General features: G+C 50.7%; 1 protein-coding gene across 2 annotated transcripts in view; it reads right to left on the reverse strand.

Annotated features, from left to right (window-relative positions):
• Positions 1-18966: 18966 nt before the first annotated feature.
• BNC1 (basonuclin zinc finger protein 1) overlaps positions 18967-23810 on the reverse strand; it is a 34844-nt gene continuing 30000 nt past the window's right edge. For both annotated transcript variants that reach the window (XM_089310785.1, XM_070054574.2), the window contains exon 5: positions 18967-21205. In XM_089310785.1, the coding sequence (XP_089166911.1) occupies positions 20521-21205 (685 nt within the window). In that variant the 3' untranslated portion in view covers positions 18967-20520. The remainder of the gene's footprint in view (positions 21206-23810) is intronic.

The raw sequence follows: 23810 nt of genomic DNA on the forward strand, positions 1-23810 counted from the left end.
TGAAAGCAACATGGCACTGGTGGGATAAGGACAGACAGACCGTGGGAAAGAATCGAGAGTCCAGGAATAAACTCAAATAGTGCAGAAGAAATCAGTTGTACGCGTTCACATTTTAGGGGGAGGGAGAGGAGAAAGGAGGAAGGGAGGAGTAATAAACACGGCAAAATGCCGGGTGGGCGTGGGAGCACAGCAGCTTAAAGCCGCCGCCTAGGACGCCAGCACCCTGGTTCCGAGGGCTGCTTCCCTGAGTCCCAGCTACTCCGCTTCCGACCCAGCTTCTTGTTCACGTGCCTGGAAAGGCAGCAGAAGATAGATCGAACACCTGAATCCCTGCCACCCGCTTGGGAGACCTGGATGGAGTTACAGGCTCTTGGCCCAGCCCTGACTATGGTGACATTTCGGGTACTGAACCAGTGATGGAGTTCTCTCTGCCTGTCTCTCTGTCACTCTGCTTTCAAATAAATAAATAAATTTTTTTTTTTTTTTTAAAGAGGGGCTGGTGTTGTGGCCTAGCAGGTTAAGCCACCACCTGTGACACTGGCATCCCACCTGTTTGTGACCCAGCTGGTCCACTTCCAATCCAGCTCCTTATTAATGGCTTGGGAAAGCAGTGGAAGATAGCCGAAGTACTTGGGCCCCTGTCTTCCACGTGAGAGACCTGGTAGAAGCTCTAGGCCCCTGACTTTGGCCTGGCCTAGCCCTGGTCACTGTGGCCATTTGGGGAGTGAACCGGTAGATGGACAATGTCTTTTTCTCTTCCTCTCCCTCTCACTCATTTGAATAAGTAAATAAATTAAAGGATGAAACCAGGAGCCTGGAATCCTGTCCAGGTCTCCTACATGGATGCAGGGGCCCAAGGACTTGGTCCATCTTGTGCTGCTTTCCCAGGTGCATCAGCATGGAGCTGGATTGGAAGTGGAGCAGCCAGGACACAAACCAGCACCCATATGGGACGCCATCATTGCAGTTGGTGGCTCACCCCCCTGCGTCACAACACTGGCCCCAATAAATAAATCTTTTTTTAAAAAACTACGAAATGCTAATTACTGGAGAAGGTGGGACTTCTTTGTTCTACTGAAACCTTTTCTCTAAGTTTGAAATGCTGTCAAAATGAAAAGTTAAAAAATAAAGCTAAAGAAAGTGTGATCCCGGGGCTGGTGCTGTGGTGTAGCAGGTAAAGCTGCTGCCTGCAATGCTGGCATCCCATACGGGTGCTAGTTCAAGTCCCGGCTGCTCCACTTCCGATCCAACTCTCTGCTATGGCCTGGGAAAGCAGTAGAAGATGGCCCAAGTCCTTGGGTCCCTGCACCCACATGGGAGACCCGGAAGAAGCTCCTGGCTCCTGGCTCCTGGCTCCTGGCTTTGGATCAGCCCAGTTCTGGCCACTGTGGCCATTTGGGGAGTGAACCAGCAGATGGAAGACCTCTCTCTCTCTCTCTCTCTCTCTCTCTCTCCCTCTGCCTCTCTGTAACTCTGCCTTTCAAATAATAAATAAATAAATCTTAAAAAGCATGATCTCCATGAAATATGCCATAAAAACTGAATTGAGCATTTGACTCAGGAAAACCAAAAACAAGCCCAAGAAACACAGGATCAAGGAATCCATAAGGATAAAAACAGAATTCAGTATATTGGTAAATAGAAAAATGAAGCAGTATTATGATAAACAAATTAAAGGAAAAAAAAATCCCAGGTTGTTGGCTGATGTGATAAAGAAAGAAAAAAAAAACATATTTGTAAATGGTTACAATTGGAGAATTACTATTAGAATTGGCAAAGTGAGTGGATTCCTCCCCACCCCCCCATTCTTGGAAGCTCATCAGAAACAGTCACCAAAAAGAACAGGATTTAGGCCTTGCAGCCAGGCACACTGGCACGGGACTGCCTCTGATTTGGAAGAGAGCCCAGAAGGAAGCAGGCGCCATGTGGATTCCATGGCTGGAGATGGCTAGCCCTTGGGCGCTTGGGGCAGAGTTTCCGGCATCCGGTCACAGTGCTGGGGCCCCAGCTGGCACACGGCCATCAGTGGTATTTGCAGGGTGAGCCCTGCTGTGTGGACAGGCAGGCATGGCTACCAGCCATGTGGCCTCCACATCTGAGTCAGTGACTCAGTCAGTGACTGCCCCACCCCCCACAAAGTCTGGTGATCTACTTAGTGCCTTTTGAGAAATTCCTTTGCTGGTTAAAACAGAGAGCCCTGTGTTTGATGAGCAAGAACCCTGGCAGATGTGAGGAAAGAGTCCTGGAAGACCGTGTCTGGGGCAGCATTCTCCAAACCTGTTTTAGATGACAAGATATTAACATAATAAAATGTTTTAGATGCATCCTATTATATGCTACCTTATTCCTCTATAACTTATAAATGAAAGTCTTCAAAAAGTTCATGGAAAATGCATGCTATGAAAACACATAAATTTCAAAACTTTTTGCACCCAAATAAACTGATTTTTAAATCTGCTTTTTCATGAACTTTTTGAAGTATCCTCCTAAAAGTACTGGTACCCTTCCGGATTATGTGATTGATAAAACAAACTAAAATAGAAAAATATAAACTGATGAGATAGAAATAGGCTAAACACTTGTCCCAAAGGGACAAATACCATATGTTCTCCCTGATCTGTGATAACTAACAGAGCACCTAAAAGGTAACCTGCAGAAGTGAAACTGACACTATGAGAAGCAATGACTCGAACAGCCCTTGTCTGGAATGTCGATGAACAGTTTATTATTTCATTTTTATTCATTGTTTCCCACTTAACTCTTTACTTAACATATAATTAATCGTAGGTGCATCAAGTCAATTAAAAATAGATCCCAGTTCAAAATAAGAGTGGGAATGAAAGAGGGAGGAGCTGTACAGATCGGCACACATTCCCACAGACTTACCCCAAAGGGTAAAGCTAAAAACTTGCCGTGGGACTCCAAATCCCATTAAGCTGGCTGGCAATAATCCCATCTTATGTGATAAAGTGATCATATTAAGTGTGCAACTGATCATATAGATAGGACTAAAAGTCAAAGGGATCACATAAATAAGACCAAGTGTCTGGTAGTAGCAATAGATAGAATTACAAAGGGGAGAAAGTTCCAACGTGGGAAGCAGGCCGCACAGCAGATTCATAGAATGACAAACGCCCTAAACAGCCCTCTAACCTCTGAATCAGCTCCTAAGGCATAGTGCCAAGACATAGTGGCAAAAACGGTTCTGCATGAAAGATCTCTGTGAGTAAGACCCCAGTGGATAGAACACACCATCAAAGAAGGATGTACTCTTCTCTGAAGGGAGGAGAGAACTTCTACTTTGCTTATGGCCCTGTCTAAATACTGATGGAGTTTGTGGTCACTAAAGGCTTCCATAACCTAGGCAGCTCATGTCAAGAACCTCAGGTGGTTGGCCGGCGCCGTGGCTCAATAGGCTAATCCTCCGCCTTGTGGTGCCAGCACACCAGGGGTTCTAGTCCCGGTCAGGGCACCGGATTCTGTCCCGGTTGCTCCTCTTCCAGGCCAGCTCTCTGCTGTGGCCAGGGAGTGCAGTGGAGGATGGCCCAAGTGCTTGGGCCCTGCACCCGCATGGGAGACCAGGAGAAGCACCTGGCTCCTGGCTTTGGATCAGCACGGTGTGCTGGCCACAGCAGCCATTGGAGGGTGAACTAATGGCAAAAGGAAGACCTTTCTCTCTGTCTCTCTCTCTCACTGTCCACTCTGCCTTTCAAAAAAAAAAAAAAAAAAAAAAAAAAAGAACCTCAGGTGGTCACTGGTGTCAAAACAAAACAAGAGTGATAATTGTTAAATCAACAACAGGAGTCACTGTGCACTTACTCCCCATGTTGGACCTCTGTCCTTAATGAGATGTACTAGGAGAATTAACAGTACAACTTGTCTTCAAACTGTACTTTATACTTTGTGTGTCTGTGTGGGTACAAACAGTTGAATACTTAGTATGGAGTTGGTCTTCTGTATATGAAATCAATGAAAACAAATCTTAATGAAAAATGGAATGGGAGGGGGAGTAGGAGGTGGGATGGGAGTGGGGGAGAGAGGGCGGGAATGGGGGAAGAATCACTATATTCCTAAAAGCTGTACAGATGAAATTTGTATTCATTAAATAAAGACCTTAAAAAAAAAAGAGGCTAAACAACATTTAAAATGAAATTACCTTCATTTATTAATAGCACATGTTTACCGATACTGGTGTTCAACCTACATTTCAAATACTTTTTTTAAAGATTTATTTGTTTATTTGAAAGGAAGAGTTATGGGGAGAGAGAGAGAGAGAGAGAGAGAGAGAGCGAGCGCACTCCCATCTGCTGGTTCATTCCCTAAATGGCTTCCATGGCCAGGACTGGATCAGGCCAAAGCCAGGAGCCGGGAATTCCATCCTTGTCTCCTGCATGGGTGGCAGGCGTCCAAATAGTTGGGCCATCTTCTGCTGCTTTCCCAGGTACATTAGCAGGGAGCTGGATTGGAAGCGGAGCAGCCAGGACTCAAACCAGCCCTCTGATATGGGATGCTGATGTCATAGGCAGTGGCTTAATCTGGGGAACGGGAGTCAGGGCCAATAAAGCTGCTGCCTTCGACGCTGGCATCCCCTATGGGTGCCGTTCACGTTCTGGCTGCTCCACTTCCAATTCAGCTCCCTGCTAATGGCCTGGGAGAGCAGTGGAAGGTGGCCCAAGCGCTTGGGCCCCTGCACCCATGTGGGGAACCTGGAAGAAGCTCCTGGCTCCTGATTTTGGCCTGGCCCAACCCTGGCTGTTGCTGCCATCTAGTGAGTGAACCAGCGGATGGAAGATCTCTCTTGCTCTCTCTCTCTCTCTCTCTCTCTCTCTCCCCCACTCTCTGTGTAACTCTTTCCCATAAATAAATCTATCTTTTTAAAAAAGCAAACCTGGTGAACCACAATACCAGGCCCTCAAATACTTACTGAAATTTGACTTTCTTGAGGTTGCCTTTTTGATAGATCTGACCAGAGAGTTGTGGTTTATACTTAGTAATGTGCCTGATAAAAGTTCATTTCTAGCAGCCAGAGAGAGCTTACATCTGCCATTGTTTTATTTGTTTGTGTATATCTTATTGTTCTCACTCAAGAGATTTTTTTGTTTGTTTTGCTTTGGCAGGAATTTTCGTAAATTTTTTGCTGGCTTTTTTTTTTTTTTTTTTTTTTTTTTGACAGGCAGAGTGGACAGTGAGAGAGAGAGACAGAGAGAAAGGTCTTCCTTTGCCGTTGGTTCACCCTCCAATGGCCGCCGCGGCCGGTGCACCGCACTGATCCGATGGCAGGAGCCAGGAGCCAGGTGCTTTTCCTGGTCTCCCATGGGGTGCAGGGCCCAAGCACCTGGGCCATCCTCCACTGCACTCCCTGGCCACAGCAGAGGGCTGGCCTGGAAGAGGGGCAACCGGGACAGAATCCGGCGCCCTGACCGGGACTAGAACCCGGTGTGCCGGCGCCGCTAGGCGGAGGATTAGCCTAGTGAGCCGCGGCGCCGGCCTTTTTTGCTGGCTTTGTACTGGCTGGTGGCATAGATGATCCCCGCCTTCTTTCCAGCAGGAAAAACAAGGAGACAGAGATGCGAGATCACAGGAAACTGGTTAAGAAATTGAGGCAACACAATGCAGGGAAAAAAGAGAAAGAGAGAGAGAAGAACCCACAAGGCTCCTGGACTGGCCAGGAAGCAGTTTTGTTTTGCTTGCTGCGTTCCACCTGCCAGGCTGCTTACCCAGCACGGAGAGGGCTCTCCCTGCCCTGACTTGCCCAGGCAGGGGAAAAGAGAGAGAGAGAGAGCAGGGTGAGGCCCGCTGCCCCAGCCTCCCGCAGCCCTGCCTGTACACCTGCTCCGGTGTTACTGCACCCAACTCACTCACAACGGTGTGTGGTACATTTCACAGTTGCCCACCGTACTGGGCCTGCACTGTGGCACAGTGGGCTAAGCTTCCACTTGCAGTGCCAGCATCCTATATGGGCGCTGGTTCAAGTCTCGGCTGCTCCACTTCCGATGCAGCTCTGCTGTGGCCTGGGAAAGCAGTAGAGGATGGCCCAAGTGCTTGGGCCCCTGCACCCATGTGGGAGACCCAGAGTGTCGCTCCCCCTCTTCGTGGAGGAACGACACAGGACCCTGCGCTGTTCTTTTGTCTGCTCGGCCCTCCCCGGGTTTGCTGCTGGTTCTTCCCTGGTTGGCTACCGACCCTTCCACCTCCATGGAAGGGCGGTTCCCCCCGCCACTTTCCCCACTTCCGCGGGGGAGCGGCACACCGCCGGCCGGCTCTCTCGGGGGCTGCTCAGATGTTCCTTCAGATAGATGTTCCCGGTGCATGTTGTCTCTCTCCTCCTTTATAGTCCTTCCACCAATCCCAACTCTGCTACCCACACGCCGAGTACGCTGCTCTCCTCCAATCAGGAGCAGGTCCTGCTGTTTATTGGTTGAACTGGAGGCAGCTGTGTAGAAGCTATTTCCTCCTCTCCCAGCGCCATATTGTGGGAGAGCAGATGCATAGAATAAGTCTTAATTCCAGTAACTTAGTCTAGTCCGAGTTGCTCCCAGTTGCTCCCCACACCAGAGGAAGCTCCTGGCTCCTGGCTTCAGACTGGCACAGCTCCGGCCATTGCTGCCATCTGGGGAGTGAACCAGCAGAGGTAAGATTCTTTCTGTCTCTCCCTCTCTCTGTCTGTAACTCTATCTCTCAAATAAATAAATAAAATCTTTGTTTAAAAAAAAAAACAGCTTGTTATATCCTGAGATCTCTCCTGGGTGCGGGGCGGGCTTGGATCTTAGAAAGGCCACTTTTTTTTTCTTACTTTTATTGATTTATTTACATTTAATTTGAAAGTCCAAGAAACAGAGACATCTTGCATCTGCTGGTTCACTCCCCAAATACCTGTAACACCTGGGGCTGGACCAGGGTAATTCAGGAGCCTGGAGCTCCATCCAGGTCTCCCCTGTGAGTGGCAGGGACACAGGCACTTGAGCCATCACCTGTTGCCTCCCCGGGCGCACATTAGCAGGAAGCTGGACTTGGGGGTGGAGCGGGGACTCAAACCCACACTCTGTAGAGAATGCAGTGTCCCAGGGGGTGTCTTACCTGCTGCATCACGTGCCTGCCCCTCCTTCCTCCTTTAAGGAAGCCTCATGCTGGCCTCTCATTACATTTTTTTTTTTTTTTTGACAGGCAGAGTGGACAGTGAGAGAGAGAGACAGAGAGAAAGGTCTTCCTTTTGCCATTGGTTCACCCTCCAATGGCCGCCACGGCTGGCGCACTGCGGCAGGCGCACCGCGCTGATCTGAAGGCAGGAGCCAGGTGCTTCTCCTGGTCTCCCATGGGGTGCAGGGCCCAAGCACTTGGGCCATCCTGCACTGCACTCCCTGGCCACAGCAGAGAGCTGGCCTGGAAGAGGGGCAACCGGGACAGAATCCGGCGCCCTGACCAGGACTAGAACCCGGTGTGCTGGCGCCGCAAGGCGGAGGATTAGCCTAGTGAGCCGCGGCGCCGGCCGACCCCATGGTTTTGTCAAGCCTTTCCCTGTAAAAGTTCCCTCGCAGGGCTCATGTGAAGATCAGCTGTGCCAAGCGCTCTGCACACTGCAGGGTGCTTTTCGGAAGCACAGGACAGAGTCATCAATACGGGTAACTGCCAAGGATAAAGCTGACTCTTTCATGACCAAGACAATCGGATCATTCCCAGAAACTGCTGTTGACTCAATTAAAGAGTTTCAATAGGCGTAATGACAACTTTTTTAAAAACGTGTTTTTTTTTGTAAATGCAACAGAGTTTTTTATGTTTGTTTGTTTGTTTGTTTTAAGAAAAAATGGTAGTGGCTGGTGTTGTGGTACAGTGGGTTAAGCCTCTGCTTGCAATGCTGACCTTTCACATCGGAGCCCTGGTTTCAGTCCTGGCTGCTCTGATTTCCACATAGCTCCCTGCTATATGCTTTTTTTTTTTTTTTTTTTGAAAGGCAGAGTTAGACAGTGAGAGAGAGAGACAGAGAGAAAGGTCTTCCTTCCGTTGGTTCACCCCCCCAAATGGCCACCATGGCCGGAGCGCTGCACTGATCCGAAGCCAAGAGCCCGGTCTCCCATGCGAGTGCAGGGCCCAAGCACTTGGGCCATCTTCCACTGCACTCCCGGGCCACAGCAGAGAGCTGGCCTGGAAGAGGAGCAACCAGGACAGAATCCGGCGCCCCGACCGGGACTAGAACCCGGGGTACTGGCATCGCAGGCAGAGGATTAGCCTAGTGTGCAGCGGTGCGGGCCATCTGCTAATGTTTCTGCGAAGGCAGTGGAAGACGGACCAAGTACTCAGGCCCCTGCCACCCACGTGGGAGACCTGGGTGCAGTTCCTGGCTCCTGGCTTCAGCCTGGGCCAGCTCTGGCCATTGCAGCCACTTGGGAGGTGAACCAGCAGGTGGAAGATATTTCTCTGTTTCTCTCTGTGTGTTTCTCTTTGTCGCTTTCTCTCTCTACTTTTCTTTTTTTTTTTTTTTTTTTTTTTTTTTTTTTTTTTTGACAGGCAGAGTGGACAGTGAGAGAGAGAGACAGAGAGAGAAAGGTCTTCCTTTTGCCGCTGGTTCACCCTCCAATGGCCGCCGCTGCAGCCGGCGCACCGCGCTGATCCTGGCAGGAGCCAGGAGCCAGGTGCTTTTCCTGGTCTCCCATGGGGTGCAGGGCCCAAGCACCTGGGCCATCCTCCACTGCACTCCCTGGCCATAGCAGAGAGCTGGCCTGGAAGAGGGGCAACCGGGACAGAATCCGGCGCCCCAACCGGGACTAGAACCCGGTGTGCCGGCGCCGCAAGGTGGAGGATTAGCCTATTGAGCCACGGCGCCGGCCTCTCTCTCTACTTTTCAAATAAGTGAATCTTTTTTCTTTTAAGAAAGAAAATTGATAATGTCTAGACTTTGCAACAATGGTATAAAAATGTGATTTAGAAATCTGAAGGCATAAATACTGGAAGGAAAAGAGTGCAGATTGGTGCCACCTCACACGGGGCACCAAAAATGTAAGAAAAAGCCCCCACCACGGGGCTGGTGCTGTGGTATAGCCGGTAAAGCTGCCGTCTGCAGTGCCCTGGCCTGAAGCGCCTACATCCCACATGGCGCTGGTTCGAGCTCTCTGCTATGGCCTGGGAAAGCAGTAGAAGATGGCCCATGTCCCTGGGCCCCTGCACATGCGTGGGAGACCTGGAAGAAGCTCCTTGCTCCTGGCTTCAGATCGGCGCAGCTCTGGCCATTGCAGCCAATTGGGGAGTGAACCAGTGGATGAAAGACCTCTCTCTCTCTCTCTCTGCCTAACTCTGACTTCCAAATAAATAAATAAATCTTTAAGAAAAATAAGAAAAAGCGCACAGATCGGAGAGGAGACAGAATACAAACTCGCAGCCAGACTGAATTTATTAATAAACACAGAGGTCAACCAATGCCACCATGCTCATAGACCAAATACGTGGCAGAGGCCCAGACCCCTCTGGCAGGCTGGGCCCTTCTATATCTTAGGTGGGCTAAGGGTGGGGGTGGGGGGCAGTAGGTGGAGATGAACTGCTCCATACTGGTTCTACAAGGTCGGCCCACTGGCTTCCAAACCTGGAGAAGAATGCAGGGGTGCGGTGGGGAGCAATACAGGATGAGAATGAACTTGTCTCTTGAAAGAAGGCAGAGGAAGCAAGAACCTAAAACGGCTGAGGCTTTTTCCATCAGATACCCCTACAAGGGTTTGCATAAAACTGCATAGTGCCTAGAATGCAGGGCCAGCCACTCTGGGGGCTTCAATTTTGACCATGAAACTTGGGAAAAGGTTTACACAACAGAGTGGGCTGTCTCGTCCAGGAACTTCTTGCCACCAGCACTCAAAGGCCAGCACTGGGGAGGCTGAATTTGCTCTGGCCCACACATGCGTTCTTCTTAGAGGAAGCAGCATCACCCTGAGATTGGAAATGAGTTCCTGCGCTTGTGTTAAAGAACCGATTTTGGAAGAAGCCATTCCTAGCATCTGCTTTGGTTGGATGGCGTTCAAGTGAGGAAACAGGATGGCCTCAGCTCTGGCTGTTCTCTTTAGCCTGTCTGGGAATGCAGGGCAGGGTGGGGGGCAGGATGGAGAGACCAAACACATACCGCTACGCTCAGGGCAGGACCCACAGAGGCACTGGAGGGCCTGACTCTGAAAGACTTGAAAGCCAGAGTCACAGAGAGAGAGAGAGAGAGAGAGAGAGAGGGAGAGACAGCAAGAGGTCTTCCATCACTGGTTCACTCCCCAAATGGCCGCAACAGCCAGGACTGGGCCAGGCTGAAGCCAAGAGCCAGGAGCTTCCTCTGGGTCTCCCATGTGGATGCAGGGGCCCAAGGACTTGAGCCATCTTCTACTGCTATCCCAAGTGCATTAGCAGGGAGCTGGATAGAAGTGGAGGAGCCAGGTCTTGAACTGGCATCCATATGGGATGCTGGCTTCGCAGGTGGTGGCTTAGCTTACTATGCCAAAGTGCTGGCCCCTTGACTGTGTTTTTAAAAGATTTCACAAGCCTGTAATGGATATTTAAAATTATTTCTTTGAAAGGAAAAATAACACAGAGAGAGAGAGAGAGCTTATATTCTCTGGTTCACTCCCCAAATGTCCACAACAGCCAGGGCTAGGCCAGGCCAAAGCCAGGGGCTAGAAACCCCATCAGGGTCTCCCTCGTGGTGGCAACGTCCCAGGTACTTGACCGATTACCTCTCAGGGAGTGTATTCAGGGAGTTGCATTGGAAGCTGAGGAGCCAGGATCTGAACCAGCACTCTGATACGGGATGTGGGTGCCCCCAGAGGTAGCTTAGCCTGCTGTCCCACAATGCCCACCCCCGGAAGGACTTCAGAAATCATTTACTGCATAATTTATAAAAGGAAAATATTTTTTTGCTTCTTCTCTCCCTTGCCGCAACCCCCCATTTTTTTTTTTAGTAAAACACAAAGCAAAATATTAAAACTCAGTATAGATGGTCCCTATCTTACTTCCTAGAGGCAGGCTTAAGGCCATTTGGGAAACACGTTCTCTTTGCAGCCAGCCTTGGGATTGGTGGACATGGACTGGGTCATGAGTAGACTTTCCAAACGCATTTCCTAAGTCTGATGGGAAACACACAGTGCCGGTTGCAATAACCAAGAAAGCCCAGCAGAGGGCACAGTTCCCTAACAATCTGAAATGCTAAGCAGCGCATGTAGAAAACTAGGATGCTCCTCCAATTTTTTTTTTTTCTTTTTCAGAATTCCTAGCCCTCTGGAAAAACATAAAGAAAGTATAGCCATTCCGACCAATTAAAACGTACCAACAACTCAGATTTCTAAGATGTAGCGTTATTTTTAAAAAGTTTATTTTCATCTTGAAAGGGAGAGAGAGAGAAAGGGTCTTTCATCTGTTGGCTCACTCTCCAGAGGCCTGCAACAGCCAGGGCTGGGCCAGAGTCAAGTTGGGGTCTAGGAGTAGCACACGCTGTCTCCCAGGATGCATCAGCAGGAAGCCGGGTCGGAAGCAGTGTCCAGGACCCGAGCCCAGTCTCTCTGATATGGCATGAGGGCGTCCTAAGTGGTAACTCAACCCGCTGGGCCACAACGCCGGCCCCTGGAGGATAGCTCCAAAAGTATTTTGTTTCCAGCGCTGGCTCTGTGGCGTAGCGGGCAAAGCTGCCACCTGCAGTGCCAGCATCCCATATGGGCGCCGGTTCGAGTCCCGGCTGCCCCACTTCCTATTCAGCTCTCTGCTATGGGCTGGGAAAGCAGTAGGAGATGGCCCAAGGCCTTGGGCCCCTGAACCTGCGTAGGAGACCCAGAGGAAGCTCCTGGCTCCTGGCTCCTGGCTCCTGGCTTCAGATCCGCACAGCTCTGGCCTTTGCGGACAACTGGGAAGTGAACCAGCGGATGGAAGACCTCTCTCTCTTCTCCTTCTCTCTCTGTGTAACTCTGACTTTCAAATAACTAAATAAAGCTATTTAAAAAAAAAGCATTTTGTGTCCACCATTTCTCTTCTTCATACAGTTTGCCTGTAGCAAACTTGTGGCTTAGTGGTTTAAGCCACCATCTGCAACTCTGGTCTTCCATATGGAGGCCGGTTTGAGTGCCAGCTACTCCCCTTCTGATCCAGCTCCCTGCTAATGCACCTGGGAAAGCCGCAGAAGATGGCCCAAGTGTTTGGGCCCCTGTACCCATGTGGAGACCCATGGGTCTCCGGCAGGAGTGGTGGGTGAGGAGGGGTGGCTGATAGGGCCCGGCTCCCTGCTCAGGACCACACAGCTGGTGTCCAGAGCCTCAGACACCTCTCTCTGGCCCTGCCACTACCAGGGAGCTAGGAACAGGTCTCACAAGCTCCTTTGTAAGGCGTCCCAGGGCAGAGGGATGGGAGGAGGAGCTGAACGAGGCAGGGGAGGGGATGAGTGGCAGGGCCCCTCCCTTTTAGGAAGGATTGGGGGCAGCGATTCTCAACTGGGGGCTGTTTGTTTTGTCACTCCGTCCCCCGACCCCCCGCCACCTGCATAGGAGTGATCTGTCCCCCACCCCCCACCCCACGCCCCAGTTAACAGTTTGAGAAACTGTGGTCTAGGCGCAGGACCAGTAATTCTCAAAGGGTGGTTTCTGGGGCCTGGTACAACAGCATCAGGTGGGGCTCATTTCCAAAGTAAAAATAAATAAACAAACAAACAAATAAATAAAAGCCTCAGGTCCGACCTTGGACCTGCTACATCAGAGGCTCGGGGAGCAACCTGTGCTTTAAGGGACCTGGCGGATGGTCTAATGCATACTCTAGCCCAAGAGTCACTTGCACTGGTATATTATCGCTCCAGATCTGTGGTCTGTGTTTGGAAGGTGGCGGTGTGCTGTAGGCTACTGCAAACTGTTACCACGCACGTTCGGAGGGAACGGTAGGTAGAACTCAAATTTTTATTTTATGTAATCCTTCTTTTTTTGTTTTGTTTTGTTTTAAAGATTTATTTATTTGAAGGCAGAGTGACAGAGAGGGAGAGACAGAGACAAAGAGATCTTAAATCCACTGGTTTATTCCCCAAGTGGTTGCAACAGCCAGGGTGGGGCCAGGCCAAAGCCAGGAGCCTGGAACTCCATCTGGGTCTCCACATGGGTGGCAGGGGTCCAAGGACTTGGGCCATCTTCTGCTGCTTTCCCAGGTGCATTAGCAGGGAGCTGGATCAGAAGGGGAGTAGTTGGGGCTCGAATCGACCTCCATATGGAAGGCCAGAGTTGCAGATGGTGGCTTAAACCACTAAGCCACAATGCCGGTCCCAGGATTTTTTTTTTTTTTTTTTTTTTGGGACAGGCAGAGTGGACAGTGAGAGAGAGACAGAGAGAAAGGTCTTCCTTTTGCCGTTGGTTCACCTCCCAAATGGCTGCTATGGCTGGCGCGCTGTGCTGATCCAAAGCCAGGAGCCAGGTGCTTCTCCTGGTCTCCCATGCGGGTGCAGGGCCCAAGCACTTGGGCCATCCTCCACTGCACTCCCGGGCCACAGCAGAGAGCTGGCCTGGAAGAGGAGCAACCGGGACAGAATCCGGCACCCCGACCGGGACTAGAACCCGGTGTGCCGGCCAAGTGAGCTGCAGCGCCGGCCCCAGGATGTCTTTTTAATAAATGCCTTAGAACATTCTCACAGTCAAGCAGATGTGAAAACACAGACTGCGGAGAGCAGGTTCGGGGTCACAGATGAATGACGTCACGTGGCGCCAAGGCCCCCGTGTTCATCTGAGAGGTTCTACACCCAGGTTGGGAAGAGTTCCCCGAGCCAGGCCGCAGACACGAGAAACTGCGACCCGAGGGCGGTTCCCCAGAAGCCGTGCTCTACAAAGCTGTCTAGGCAATCCCGGCGTGCAGCCCCATCTGACAGTCAGTGACCGTAGGAAACAGTCACACCACAGTAACCACCTGCCCCAGAGATCCCCCTCCTGGGAATCCGCCCGAGAGAATGGAGAATGTATGTCCGTGGGAAGACTTGTACGCGAGTGTTCATAGCAGCGCCGAAGTAGAAGCGAGCCGATTCCACTACAGTGTTGGTAGTTGGACAACATTGTGAATATATTAAATGTCTCTGACTTGTACACTTTAAAATGGGTAAAATGGTAAATTGTTATGTTATACAAATCTTATCTCAAAGACAAATAAAATAAAAATTCAGTGGCCTGTGACTTTTTTTTTAAATAATGCCTACTCTTTTTTTTTTTTTTTTTTTTTTTTTTTGACAGACAGAGTGGACAGTGAGAGAGAGAGAGAGAGAGAGAGAAAGGTCTTCCTTTGCCGTTGGTTCACCCTCCAATGGCCGCTACGGCCGGCGCACTGCGCTGATCCGAAGGCAGGAGCCAGGTGCTTCTCCTGGTCTCCCATGGGGTGCAGGGCCCAAACACTTGGGCCATCCTCCACTGCACTCCCTGGCCACAGCAGAGAGCTGGCCTGGAAGAGGGGCAACCGGGACAGAATCCGGCACCCCGACCGGGACTAGAACCCGGTGTGCCTGCGCCGCAAGGCGGAGGATTAGCCTAGTGAGCCGCGGCGCCGGCCGCCTGTGACTTTCTTAACAGAGGTAGGTTTTAAGAACTCAGGCATGAGCTGGACGTGAGTGGATTGCTCACGTGGGAGGAAATGCCGTACAACAGACACCAAGCCCCATCTGTCCTCCCCTGGCCCTGGCCTCTTGTCGGGGTAGGGAGCAAGTGGCTTTTCAGGACTGGATTGGAGGAGCAGAAAGGTCAAAGCAAAGCAGTTAGCTCTCCCTCTGTCAGTCGGATCAATTGATGGTGGGCTCTGGAAGGCTTGTGCAGAGAAAGCAGCTGGTGAGACCAGCTTTCCCAACGTGTAGTGTGGAGGCACGGATGATTGAATCTGGATACAAACAGAAAGGCGGGATGGCTAGGGACGACCGAAGTTACATTGTGCAGCCCCATGCCTGGCCACGGAGCCTGAGTGCCTACCCTGGAGGAGAAAAGGTCATGGGGAGGTCATGACCCCATGCCCTCAGACGCTCACTAATGGGTTTAGCAGGGCGGGTTCCTATCAAGAGAAGTGGCAAACAGGTCCCCTCTCCTGGGGACTCAGCTCGCATCATCTGGTTACTGCTATTTTTTGTGTAATGTTCGCTTCTCTTGCTGGATTCCAAATTCCGCAAGGGCAGGCGCTGTGTCTATTGTATTTCCCACTGTGTGTTCAGTAGTGCTTGGCACACAGTAGGTGGCTTCTCAGTGCATCTTTGTCGACTGACAACTGGAGGCCCCCAGGTTAAGCCCCTCGGTGAGGGGTGAATGCAAGGCTGCCAAAGTGCGGGGGGATGCTGAGGCCAGTCTGTGAGCAGAGCTTGGCCTCACGGTGCAATGGGTGCAGAGAACCAGGGAAGCAGTGAGAGGCAAGGGGCTTCCTGGAAGTGGTGACGCCTGAGCACTGAGTGTAGGACGGCATCGTATGTAGGGCCTTAGGAGGCTGACCGGTCCTGGGGGCTCAGGGAAGCTGCAGGGGGCAGCCTGGCTGGAACTCCTGAACGCTGATGGTGGTGGGAAGCCACTTGCAGAGGACGAAGACAGGCAGGTCTGTGCTGTGTTGTTAAAGATGCATTTTATTTATTTGAAAGGCAGTGGTAGAGAGAGACAGAAGGACAGACAGAGACCTTCCATCCACTGGTTCACTCCATAAATGTCTATAGCAGCTGGGGCTGGGCCAGGTGGGAGCCAGGAGCCAGGAGCCAGGACTATTTTTATCCTCATTGCACGGATGATGGAACTGCAACTCAGGGAGTCTGCTCCTTGGCCACGTTCATGCGTTACTGTGTGGGTGGTCAAGGTTTGACCTTGGGCAGCTGGACTTGAAGATGCTGGACCATCAGCATGCTGCCCTCAGGTTGGCTGGGTGGGTAACGGTACCACTCTCTCATTGGGGGAAATAGGAGGAAGATGGTGGACTGGCAAGGAAATGCCAAGTTTTGGACAGGTTGAGAAGGAGACGCTGTGGGTTTCTCTGTGATATCCCATGGGCTTATGCTAATCAGTTTGAGAGAGAACCTGCTGGGAGACGAGTGCATGGGAGGCCCAAGTCCAAGGTCAGTCGTCAAAGCCACAGAAACGAACAGGACAACCTAGAAGCCAGCGTGAGAGCGAGAGAAGAGGTCAAAGACAGCACCGGGGGATGCCAAGGAACCAAAGACGTCCTCAGGTGTGGGCATCAGGAAGCTATGGGAACCATGGCGGGAGTGGGGCCCTTATTAGGGTAAGGGAGGAAGCCAGAGGGCAGTGGTTAGAAAACTGGCTGCTATTCTAGGGAGCTCCGTGCAGAAGGAGAAGCGAGCTCTACTAGAAGAGACCAGGGGTCCGCAAGGGTGATGTCTTCTTCCTGTTCATCACTGAGAGAGATCTGCAAACGTTACAGGTGAGATGGGTTCACCTCTCAGTGTGGAGGGTGGGAGAGGAAAGGTGTGACGGAGTGAAACCCTGGAGGCAGCTGCAGGAGTGAGGCCAGGGAATCAACCTTCACAAAGAACACAAATACTTGGGGCCAGTGCTGTGGCGGAGCAGGTGAAGCCACTGCCTGCAGCGCCGGCAAACCATATGGGCACAGGTTCGAGTCCCGGCTGCTCCACTTTCTATCCAGCTCTCTGCTATGGTCTGGGAAAGCAGAAGATGGCCCAAGTCCTTGGGCCCCTGCACCTGTATGGAAGACCGGCTGCGCCACAGCACCGGCCCCAGCTATGCTGCTTTGAAATGGAGGCACCTTTCCACACACTGCAAAGCCAGTGACTCAGTGTGGCATGATACGGTTCCCAGGGGACCTATTCTTGGGTGACATGGGACTGCTCTGTGAGTTGACCTCGTCTCAAGGCCTCACCATGGCCTTGCTGAACTGTCTTGCGTATTCTCAACCTCGCTTCCCTCTCCCCTTCACTGGGGATCGGAACTGCCCTGTGCGTGTGCCTCTCCATGTTTCCTAGCTCCCGTTCTGTTTCACTGCAATGGATTCTTTTTCTAGAACAAAAGACCCCTATTGTTAATTTTTTTTTTCATTTTAGTTGAAAGGCAGGAAAACACAGAGACAGGTGGCCAAATGCCTGCAGCAGCCAGAGCTGGGCCAGGCCGAAGCCAGGAGCCTGGGACCTAACCTGGGCCTCCCACGTTGGTGGCTGGAATCCAACTACTAGAGCTGTCACTTGACGCCTTAGCAGGAAGCAGGATATTGGTCACGAACTCTGTTATGGGGCGTGGCTGTCCTCGGTGGTGACTTAACTGCTGCATTTACCCCTAAACCTTTCATTTATTTGGCACAAGGAGAGGGAGACAGAGAGAGCACTCCCATCCATTGGGTCACCTCCCCCCACCAAACAACTACAATGGTTGGGCCTGGGCAGGAGCCAAAGCTGGGTGCTGGGAATACAATCCAGGTCTCTCATGTGGGTGTTAAGAACCCAATTACTTGAGCCGTCACTGCTACCTCCCAGGTATGCATTGGCAAGAAGCTGGAATCAGGAGCTAGGTCTAGGAACTGAACCCAAGTACTCTCATGTGGGATGCAGGCTTTTTTTTTTTTTTTTTTTAAACAGCTGGCTAAACACCCACTCTTAAAATGTTTCTTATAATAAAAAATTTAATCCTGTTGGTGTCTGGTTAACGGAGACCCCAGACTAACTTAGCTACCTATAGGCACAGGTGGAAACAATCAGAAAGGCTATCGCTCACCTTCCTGTGAAAGGGGTTGAGCTCAGGGAGACCAGAAGGGGTCTGAGTGTTACAGCAAGATGGGTGGTTGCGGATCCTGGTCACTTTTTCAGAGGTTTGTAGCTCAAGTGTGACTGCCCACCAGGCACAAGGGGGGGACCACACGAGGGTGGGTATGATGCACACAGATCAGGGCTCTGGGAATTGAGGGAGAAGCTGAAGGGTTCCAAACCCTAGTATCTGCGAGTAGGAAGTGAGGTCAGCCACTGAGAACAGGATGTGGAATTCTGGAAGTGCTCCTGTGGAGAAAGGAAGAGAAGGCTGACAACGGACGGAATCAGAGGGGCTCTGGAGGAGGATGCAGAACTGGCACAGCTGGGGAGATCTTGTAGGGCCTTGTAGGCCTTGGGAGCATCTGAAATTTTAAAAAACATGGCAGAGTTTGAGGGAGAGATCTTGTATCTGCTGGTCCACTCCCCAAATTGCCACGTGTCCAGTGCTGGGCCAGGCAGAGGCCAGGAGCTCCACCTGGGTCTCCCATGTGGGTGGCAGGGGCCCAAGCACATGGGCCATCTTCTGATGCCTTCCTGGGCACAACAGGAAGCTGGGTGGAAGGTGGAGTAGCTCGGTCTCCAACAGGCGCTCATGGGGTAATGGTGTCATATACACTGGCCCGTGGCCTTTGGATTTTATACTAATTGTGTAGGGTTTTGAGCTGGGCCACATGACCTGATGTCTACCTTAGAGGGCCCACTTTGGCTGCGCAAGGATGTAGGAATAAACAAGAGTCCAGTTGGGCCGTTAGAGGAGAGAGATGGTGTGGAGCGGGTGGGGAATGGCAGGCGCTGGCTGGCAATGATTTCTTTCCCCCAGGTGGACTAAGGAGCCAGGGCAGCACTGGATGGGGGGATGGGAGCGTGCTTGCCCATCTACACATACTAGAAAGAGCGAAAACTGTGAGGACATTAAAAGTTACAAAAATTAAGTTTTCTAAAAGAAAAAAAGCCTTTGCCTATTTCGCAAGAGGCTTCCCTCTTTCACTGCATTCTATTTGGAGCGTTGGTTCTAAGACATATCTTTGATAGCACTGTATTTTTCCTGGCTTTGTAGTTTCCTTGAATGAAGGAGTACTTAGCTCCTCCTTTCTGTGAAGTAACAGCTTCATTTCTTTTCAGACTGGTGACTGTGCACTTCCCATCTCCACACGGCAGGAGTGACCACTACCGTTCCTCGGCCACCCGTCGGCCCTGGGTTTTCAGCTCTGTCAGATTCCCTGGGAGTCTCTGGGTGTACACAATCACACACACAAAAGGCAGTCATGATAAAAATGTCCTCACAAACGTTTGCCTTTTTAAACAAAAGATGTGCCATATATTTTTATTAAATCATAGAAAACATTTGTATACAAATTTTTCCACTCTGGAGAAACTGTATTATTAAACAGCTGGGTAACAAAACAGTTGAAGATACATCTCATTTTAAGCAGAGACAAGTTTTAAGTTGTCACATTTATTTAAAAAAAAACAAAAAACAAAAAACAAAAACCGCTGAAATACCTTCAGGCCAGAGGAGTTATATCTTTTATAATCCTCAATTTTAGGAATTTATTTTATTACTTAAATCAACCATGGAGTTTAAAAGATGAACAGAAAATCAACTTCTTTTTACCTACACAGGCTTTTAGAAGACTGTGAATGCTGAAGTCCAGGAGACAATCTGATTCCACGGGGCTGATTAGGCTTCCTTTCTACAATGGAAAATGTGTACAGTGGTGTGGAATATATTTCAGAATAAGTTAAATATTGAGACATACAGTATGGCGATAATGTCCTACTTGTTTTCCTACCGAGTAAATTCCGAAGTTCATCCTAATCTTACACGTTTATAAAAGAAGCGAGGAAAGGGGTCCAGTGATGCCGACGCCACAGAGCCACCACCAGAACCACACTGTCCAATCACACGCTCCGGCGGACACGCGGCCCTGGCAGGATCGTGCCCCCACTCCTCCACTGAGGATCCAGGTGGGCTGACTGAGGTGCACCTAGAGCAAACGGGCAGTGTTTCTGAAGTTTAAGTGGTCACCTATTCTGTTTCTAAACAGAGATCCGGAGGTGACACTGACATGTCTGCACTCACACAGATACTCACATAACAAACACAAATTAAATATTTTCAAAGTCACTTTAAATTAAATTGAATACCACTATTTTTAAGTGCATGAAGTACTTTCCCCTAGCTTGAATGCATGTTACAGATCCATCATTAATAAGGAACGTGTTGGAGGCCCATCTCTTCCTCCCAGAACGCCCTGGAACAACACATGAGGCCTATGGGGGGGGGGGGGCGGAGCAGGGGGACGAGGCCACGGTAACAATGGAGGGATGGTCTCCGAGTGTCATCTTCCCGAATTCCAGTCTGGATTGCATACTCATCGGAAGAAGAAACTGAAAATGGGCTCGTTGGGCCTGGCGTCTTGCTTGTCTGCAGTCGCCTCCTCTGGAACGCTTCCTTGACCTTTAACACTGCCAGCCACACTAGAAGCTGCTCCCGGGGCCTGGGCCCCCACTGTTGATCTGCAGACCTGGAGTGCTCTCGGGGAACGTGTAAACAAATCCAGGAAAAACCGCGTTTCTGCGTTTTCCTCATGTCAGTGACAAACCTCTCTGGCTGAGAAACAATCTAACGGGGAGGGCTGCCCCAACGTCAGCTTCCCACAGGGCTTGTCCTTTGCTCGTCCTGCTGTAGAAAACTGGAAAGTCAAGTCCTTTTTGCCTGGCTTGTCCCGAACGGTATTAAACAGTCAGAAATGTTTCTTTGGACTACACTTTTCCTGAATTATGGCCGATGCCTATCTGAGCCAGCTTGGTCTGCCTTCTCCTTACTGGAGGGGACTTGGAGACGAGGCCAGGCTTTTGTGCAGGTTGGGGTTCTGGCTGTGCCTGTTCCGACTGCGAACGGATGAGAACATGGTATTGCAACCCGGCACTTTGCATTTGTGCAGCTGGCGGAGGTGCACGGTTTTGTAGTGGGCCCTGAAGGTCCCTTTGTTACTGTACGTCTTTTGGCAGAGGTGACAGGTGATGGGCAGGCCGGAAGGCAGGCTGGCGAGGCTCTGGTCGGCACTGTCCATCAGGACACAGATGGGGTACTCATCTTCGCCGGGGACAAGGCTGGACCCTTCACAGTTCCCGTCGCTGTCTTCCATAAGCACGGTGCCTTCCTCACTCGCCCCTTCAGAGTCCCAAGAGGAGTGGCTGCTGCTCTCTGACTTCATGCTCGAGGTAGTGCTCAGGTCCAGGATGGTGCCCTCACTCAGGGGGCCGGCGCTGTAGCTCTCCAGGTTGGCACTGTGGACTTGGGTTATTGGATAAACCAGACTGCCCATTCGACTTGTTCCCTTGAAGATGACGGATGTCTGGGAGGCTTGCTGTGCGAAAGCCACATCCTGATAGGCCTCCTTGGCCACGTCTTTCAGAAGGTAAGCTGCTCGAAAGTGGTCTTCAGGGCTCTCCACTGCTTCCTGGTCCAGGACTTTCTGGTGGAGGCTTAGGTTTGAACTGTGTCTGCGAGAGTGAAAAGATGGTTAGAAAGGGATCTGGCTGTTGCTTTAGACGGTCATCATTCTGAGTAGAGAGAATTGGTGGGTATCAGGAGAACCCTACAGCCTGGGAGAAGCGATGGTGTGGGCTCAGGTCGCTGTAAGATGTAATGCTGGCTGGCGCCGCGGCTCACTAGGCTAATCCTCCGCCTTGCGGCGCCGGCACACCGCGTTCTAGTCCCGGTTGGGGCGCCGGATTCTGTCCCGGTTGCCCCTCTTCCAGGCCAGCTCTCTGCTGTGGCCCGGGAGTGCAGTGGAGGATGGCCCAAGTGCTTGGGCCCTGCACCCCATGGGAGACCAGGAGAAGCACCTGGCTCCTGGCTCCTGCCATCGGATCAGCGCGGTGCGCCGGCCGCAGCGCGCCGGCCAAGGCGGCCATTGGAGGGTGAACCAACGGCAAAGGAAGACCTTTCTCTCTCTGTCTCTCTCTCTCACTGTCCACTCTGCCTGTCAAAAATAAAAATTAAAAAAAAAAAGATGTAATGCTGCTGTTCATCACTCGTATGAACTTAGCATTCACCGGGAAATGAACAATCTAGACACTGGGAATATATACTTCTATTCAATTTCTACAATCCGATAGATATGGAACTTCCTGTGCCCCATCTACTGGGAATGGCGACTACTTCAACCAGGCCAGTTTAACTGGGACACTGGACCCAGGAGCTACCAAAGGACTTTTTTTTTTAAGAGGCAGAGTAACAGACAGAGAGGGAGAAACAGAGAGAAGGGTCTTCCATCCACTGAGTCACTCCCCAAATGGTTGCAATGGCTGGAACTGGGCCCATCTGAAGCCAGGAGCCAGGAGCTTCTTCCAGGTCTCCCACATGGGTATAGAGGCCCAAGCACTTGGGCCATCCTCTGCTGCTTTTCCAGGCCATATGCAGAGAACTAGATCTGAAGAGGAGCAGCCGGGACATGAACTGGCACCCCCATGGGATGCCGGCACCGCAGGTGGAGGCTTAGCCCACTATGCCACAGTGCTGGCCCCCTAGAGGACTTTATTTTAATGAAACCAGGAAATATTTTCTAGAGCTGCATTCTCCAATATGATACTCACTAGCAGTACAAGACTATGGAGCATCTGAAATACGGCTGGGTTCATAGACTAAAATATTATTTTGGATATATTGAATTAAATATGTTACTAAAGCTTACTTCACCTGTTTCACTTTTTTATTGTGGCTGTTAGAACATTAAAAATTTCTGAGGGTGGGCATTGTGGTCAGTAGGTTAAGCCATCTCTTGTAACACCTGCATCCCATATAAGGGTGCTGGTTTGTATCCTAGCTACTCTGCTTCTGATCCAGCTCCCTGCTAATGTGCCTGGGAAGGCAGTGGAAGGCGGACCAAAGACTTGGGCCCCTGCTGTCCACATGGGAGATTCAGATGGAGTTAAGGCCCCTTGCTTCAGTCTGGCCCAGCTCTGGCTGTTGTGGCCATTTGGGGAGTGAACTACTGAATGGAAGCTTTCTCTTTCTCTGCCACTCTTTTAATCGATCAATTAACCAATATTTAAACATTCTTTTTTCTATGTGGCTTGAATTGTATTTCTATTGGATCATGTTGTCTAGAGTATTTACACACACTTTACAGGTGTAGGAAATTCTGCGCATGGATAGGTGTGTGTGTAGTTTAGAACATATTGGCAGCGTTTCACTATGTGCCAGACAGAAGTTTTGCAAGTGCAGCAGTGTCAGCACACCGCCAATCATCTACCCAGTGATTACTCCTGAAGGGCAGATAATGAACAACCATTATAAAACGCGCCTTTTCCTTACATGTTATCATTTTGATGTAACTTGTAAATCAATGTTGTTCTTGCTTGGAGATTCCCTGCTAACCTCTGACAGGCGAAACCACCCCTTATCAAGGAGTACCATCTTTTTTTTTTTTTTTTTTTTTTTTTTTTTTTGACAGGCAGAGTGGACAGTGAGAGAGAGAGAGACAGAGAGAAAGGTCTTCCTTTGCTGTTGGTTCACCCTCCAATGGCCGCCGCGGCCAGCGCACTGCGGCCGGCACACCACGCTGATCCGATGGCAGGAGCCAGGAGCCAGGTACTTCTCCTGGTCTCCCATGGGGTGCAGGGCCCAAGCACTTGGGCCATCCTCCACTGCACTCCCTGGCCACAGCAGAGAGCTGGCCTGGAAGAGGGGCAACCGGGACAGAATCCGGCGCCCTGACTGGGACTAGAACCTGGTGTGCCGGCGCCACAAGGCGGAGGCCTAGTGAGCCGCGGCGCCGGCCCAAGGAGTACCATCTTAAAGTTGTCAGGATAGTATTCCCAAGCAGAGACAATCCCTTCCTCAATACGGGTCAGAATGTATGCCCAGGGTCAAGTTGGGAAGTACAACCTTACCAAACTAAGAACTGGATTTTCTCTTCCAAATCTCCAAAGACATATGTATATGGGAGGGTTAATAGTATTTTTTAAAATGTATAAAATTTACTGCTCAATTTCTTTAATCTCCTTACATTTTTTTTGGACATAATCAGAATTACAGTCCCACTTTGCAAGAAGCTCCTCTCAACTACAACTCTGCCCTGTGATTATGTCAGTGTTCTGGGCT

This window comes from Oryctolagus cuniculus, chromosome 12, assembly GCF_051225735.1.
Source record: "Oryctolagus cuniculus isolate XC-2025 breed Fujian yellow rabbit chromosome 12, ASM5122573v1, whole genome shotgun sequence".
NCBI classification, from domain to species: domain Eukaryota; kingdom Metazoa; phylum Chordata; class Mammalia; order Lagomorpha; family Leporidae; genus Oryctolagus; species Oryctolagus cuniculus.